The sequence below is a fragment of the Cydia strobilella genome, chromosome 4 (assembly GCF_947568885.1).
Source record: "Cydia strobilella chromosome 4, ilCydStro3.1, whole genome shotgun sequence".
NCBI classification, from domain to species: Eukaryota; Metazoa; Arthropoda; class Insecta; order Lepidoptera; family Tortricidae; genus Cydia; species Cydia strobilella.
In genome coordinates this window covers 111128-116568 of record NC_086044.1, presented here as the reverse complement: position 1 = coordinate 116568, position 5441 = coordinate 111128, and the positions used below count along the sequence as shown (strand labels likewise).

Here is a 5441-nt window from a genome sequence, read left to right as displayed (position 1 = left end):
TGGCGGAGCGATACCGGTTGCGTCAGAGGCGACAGGGAGATAAGGAAACGGTCGCTCAGTATCTAACGGACCTTAAAAAATTAGCCAAGCATTGTGAATTCTCCACAACATTAGAGGACAATCTGCGGGACCAATTTGTGTGCGGGTTGAAGAATGACACAATTAGACAACGCCTTTTTGCTGAGACTGAGTTAACCTATACTAGGGCCGTACAGCTAGCCTTTTCGTTGGAAGCCGCCGAGAAGGACGCAGCGATGGTAGAACGCCCGAGTGTGAGCGAGAAGGGCGATGCGGGAGAGAGAGCCGAGACGGTACATGCACTCACATCGTGGCAGCCGCGTGGCGGTAATGGCGCTAGCAATGTAATTTGTGCAGTGTGCGGAAGGTTAGGTCACCGTGACGTCCAATGTCCTTACAAAGATTTTCAGTGTAACAAATGTGGTAACGTAGGTCACTTAAAACGCGTGTGTCCGGCAAGGATGGCAGGTGGTAGTGGCAGCGGCGCCCGTGGCTCGGGCGGCGGCGCTCGTGGGGCGAGCGGTAGCAGCGGTGGCGGCGCCCGGCGCCGGGGCACCAGTCGCGCCCTACACCATGTCCTGGCAGAGGATGGCGAGACTCAGTATGAAGGAGAGGGTACGTCGGGGTCCGACGTCGAAGAAGACCTGTATCATCTCTGCCTAAACGATTATAAATCGGTAAGCCTATCGTTATGTGTAGATGATGAAGTTTTGTCTATGGAAATCGACACAGGGAGCGCGGTGTCGTGTATAAGTAGTGATACTTATAATAAGTACTTTAAATACAGACCGTTGGAACAGTTTCCTTTGGTGTTAAAAGTTTATGATGGCCGCCGTGTTAGACCCCTAGGGGTCATAAGGCCCGTGGTTAGATTTGAAAACCGATTGAAAAAGTTAGAACTGTTTGTTATTGAGGGTGGCAGTACCCCACTATTAGGCAGACACTGGCTAACAGAGTTACAGATTCGGGTTCCTAGGTTTTATAAAGAGTATTTATTTAACTTTAACGAGTCCCTTAATAATGATTTATGTACTTTGCTCGACAGATATAAGGAGTTATTTAGCGGAGGACTCGGGCGGTTTAGTGGTGGAAAAGCGACACTCCGAGTGCGTGAAGGGGCTACGCCGGTGTTCTGCCGTGCGCGGCCGCTGCCGTACGCGCTCCGCGATCGCGTCGAGGCGGAGCTGGACGAGATGCTGCGCTGCGGCGTCATCGAGCCGGTCGACACGTCGGAGTGGGCCACGCCGCTGGTACCGGTACGTAAAGCTGATGGGAGTTTGCGAATCTGTGCAGATTACAAAGTGACCTTGAACCCCGCCTTGCTGATTGATAGGTATCCGCTTCCTAAGATAGATGACCTTTTAGTGAGACTCAATGGTGCCCGCGTATTTTCAAAAATTGACCTGACGCAGGCGTATAATCAGGTGGAGTTAGACGATTCTAAAAAGTATACCGTCGTCAACACGCATAAGGGATTATTCAGATATAATAGACTTGTTTACGGATTGTCTTCCAGCCCTGGTATATTCCAGCGAATTATGTCCAACTTGTTGAAAGATCTACCTCAAGTAGAAGTATTTCTCGATGATATAATTATTGGTTCCGCGGACATAAATTCTCATTTGGGGACATTAGAAAAAGTTTTGAAACGGCTTCACGGTCATGGATTGAAATTAAAGAAAAGTAAATGTTCTTTCTTATTAGAAGAGGTACAGTATCTGGGATATGTAATTTCAAAAGACGGAATTAAAGTAGATTCCACCAAGATAGAAGGTATCCTTAAGATACCTCGACCTCTCAATGTGAAAGATGTAAGGTCATTTTTAGGGGTAGTTAATTTTTATGCTCGATTTGTACCGCATTTGAGTACGATTCTATCCCCTTTGTATGACTTACTTAGGAAAGGTGCCGTATGGAATTGGAATGAACGATGCGAAAAATCATTTAAAAGTATTAAAAAACTGTTAGTGAGCGCGGAGGTGTTAAGTCATTACGATCCCAACAAACAGCTGACGCTGACCACTGACGCGAGCAGCCGCGGAATCTCCGGCGTGCTGACACAGCCCGGGGACAGCGCGGGCGCGGGCGCGGGCGGGGCGCGCGAACGACCAGTGGCTTACGTCTCGCGTTCTTTAAATGAGGCGGAACGTAATTACTCGCAAATAGATAAAGAGGCGTTAGCAATCGTATTCAGTTTACAGAAATTACATCAATTCCTTTATGGCAGACATTTCACATTACGAACGGATCACAAACCGCTCGTTAGTATTTTTGGTTCCAAGCAGGGTATTCCCGCGATGGTGGCTAGCCGATTGCAGCGGTGGGCGATTAAACTTTCCGCATATACTTATGATATAGAGTACGTACGCACCGATGCAAATGGCGCAGATGGCTTGTCGCGCTTGCCCGTGCCGATCAAAAATGCCGAGTCGCTAGACGGTCCGCCGCCCGAGCAAACGTATTTACATTTCGCCCACAACGAATTGTTATTAGATTATCACGATGTTAAAAAAGAAACACAACGCGACCCGACTTTGAGCAGAGTGTTAGGATATATACGGTCCAGTTGGCCGACGGAAGTTGAAATGCGAAATTTACAACCGTACTTTAACCGTAGGCTAGAACTGTACGAAGAGTTAGGATGCGTAATGTGGGGCCATCGCGTGGTTATACCGGAAGGTTGCCGAGATAGGGTTTTAAGCGTGTTACATGAGAGCCATATGGGAATCGTAAAGACAAAAGCGTTTGCCCGGAGCTATGTGTGGTGGCCGGGCATAGACGAGGCGGTGGAGCGCACGTGTCGCGAGTGCGGCGTGTGCGCCGCCGAGGCGGAGGCGCCCGCGCGCCACGCGCCGTGCCCGTGGAGCTGGCCCTCGCGCCAGTGGACGCGGGTTCATTTAGACTTTTTAGGACCTCTTTATGGAGTAACGTATTTGGTTATGATTGACGCTCGAACAAAGTGGCTCGAGGTATTCCCGGTAAATAGTACCTCGGCTAATAACACCATTGAAAAGTTGTGTGAAGTTAACGCTCGATGGGGTTTCCCTAGACAAATAGTTTCGGACAACGGCCCTCCGTTTACGAGTACACAGTTCGCGACCTTTTTAACAAAAAACCGTATTGAACATGTACACTCAGCTCCATATCACCCCGCGTCTAATGGAGCCGCCGAAAATGCGGTTCGAATAATTAAACGGGTTATAAAGAAAGCCGTGCGACAAAAACACAATGTTAATTTAGCTATCAGTAATTTCTTATTACATTACCGAAATACGCCACACTGCACAACAGGAGAAAGTCCAACTACGCTTATGATTGGCAGGCAGGTTCGTACCCAATTAGATGTACTGCGTCCAGATTGTGAAGATAGGGTTCGTAAACAAGCGGAGGAAACAAGCGGACATACGATTAAGCCCTAATCGGGTTCTCCAATCAGGAGATAAAGTATGGATAAGGCAATATCAGGGAGATACGAAATGGCTTCCTGGTCGTATTACTCAGAGGACAGGTACTACGGACTATACAGTGCGCGATAACTTAAATAGGGAGGTACATAGGCACGTTGATCAGTTAAGGCGGCGATCAAGTATGTTAACCTGCCCAGGTGACTCATCAGCTTTGCAGGTACCTCGGCCCGAACCAGTGCAACATACTGGCGATGCCATCCCTGACCGTCCCGATACACCGATAGCCACAAGTACGCCGCAGCGCAGTCATCAAGGTCGACCGCCCACTTCGAGCGGAGCGAGTCCAGGTCCGAGCCGGCCGGCGGACGCGCGGTCCGTAACGCCGCAGCCCTCGCCAAGGTCAGACGGTAGTGAAGACCTCTTTTTGTCGCCTACAACAATTTCCACCCCACCATCTAAACCGCCCCAGTTACCTAGACCTGTCAGAGAATGTAGAAAAAAAAATCCACCAAAATATAAACTTTAAATTTTTTTTTGTTAGACTAGTCACTGTAAATTGTGCCATGTAACGTTTTGGTATAGGGTTGAGGATCACTAGTGCCATATTAAAACTGTTCCAAACAAATGTACTTAAGCATAACTTGTGAAAGACTATAGGTATTGTACCATTATGATCGTAGTGTTAAAAAAAAAAATAGAAGCTAATTTTCTCAGGTATTTCTGTAACTGTATGGATTATATCATTCATAATTAGATATCTAACTATATTCTTGATATTGTTATCATTAATAAAGAAAACACTAATTAGTGCCAGAAATGCCTATGTAATTCGAGTGCGTAAACATTTACATAGTTCGCGAATTATATTTAGGCTCTAAGACTGTAAATAATTATCGTAATATAATACTTGAACATCCGATAACTCCCTTATTCATATTCCCAGCAACATTTTAATGGTGTCAATTAACGCTCCTAATGACCCAATCTCAAATAAACAATATTTTTGGTAATTAGATAAAAGAAACCAGTTATAATATCCTTCACTTGGAACAAGAAAAAAATATCTAGATATTGTAGATGAACATATTTTATGAATGACGGCGTTATCGAACCTTTTTTTTATAGTAGGTAGTTAAAGTTTTCCTCATATAAGGCATGCTATTTTTATACCTACTTACCGTAGATTCACCTAAGAATATTGTTTGGTTTACTGTTTCCCTTGAAACATAACAGTAGTGTTGTGCATTCCTTTTTGTTATATATAGTTACTTACCGAGTAGGTACTTGGAAAGGAGGAGGCATGGTGTTTAAAGTATGTAGTATTTAAATATTTAAATAATGTTTAAGAAGAGAGTGATGTAATGTATGTACCTACTTACGTACCTAACGGTACTTGTCATGTATCGCGGTGCATTCGGATGCGCCCTCTGCAGACCATTTAGTCTCGCAATAAATAGCTAAGTGAACGGACGTGCGTGTTTCTTTTATGCATATACCTCACCATGTTCGACTAACATACTCAGTCTCGCTCTCTCTGGTCGGTCCCTCATGTCTGAGGGTCGTGGTCAATATCAGGGTTGCATCTGGAGCGGATGATCTACCTCCACCGGTTTCTGTCCAACGCGTCTTTGACGACCGTGTAGAAAGCAGAGGATGTCCACCTTATTGGTGAGCTACCGCGCGATCTTCTGCCTTCGGTGTTACCAACCACATTCAGTTTTTCCAAACTTTCGTCGACAGCGCACTGTGTGTCCGACGAGTTTTCACTCGAAGCTGGATTAGGATTGATGCATTAGTACGCCCTGCAGTCCAAGGTATTACTCAGTAAATGGCCTATTATGGAAGGCCTTATAACTACCACAAAAATGCATGTCTGGTTAATTTAAATACAATAAAACCCACCCAGGAGAACGTCACCGTGTGGAAAACAAATTCACATATTTTCGTAAAAAAAAATCATTTTTTTCACTGCCATGTATCGCCAACTACCTTTTTAGGGTCCCATACCTAAAGCCG

General features: G+C 45.7%; 1 protein-coding gene across 1 annotated transcript; it reads left to right on the top strand.

The window, feature by feature from the left end:
• Positions 1-580: 580 nt before the first annotated feature.
• On the top strand, positions 581-3437 carry LOC134740880 (uncharacterized protein K02A2.6-like). The gene is made up of 2 exons (XM_063673532.1): positions 581-695; positions 1064-3437. Exon 2 carries the CDS (start codon positions 1212-1214, stop codon positions 3435-3437), a length of 2226 nt encoding a protein of 741 aa, XP_063529602.1. The 5' UTR covers positions 581-695; positions 1064-1211.
• Positions 3438-5441: the final 2004 nt, after the last annotated feature.

Coding starts and splice junctions, on each gene's coding strand:
- LOC134740880 (XM_063673532.1), top strand. CDS start 1,212: ATGCTGCGCTGCGGCGTCATCGAGCCGGTCGACACGTCGGAGTGGGCC.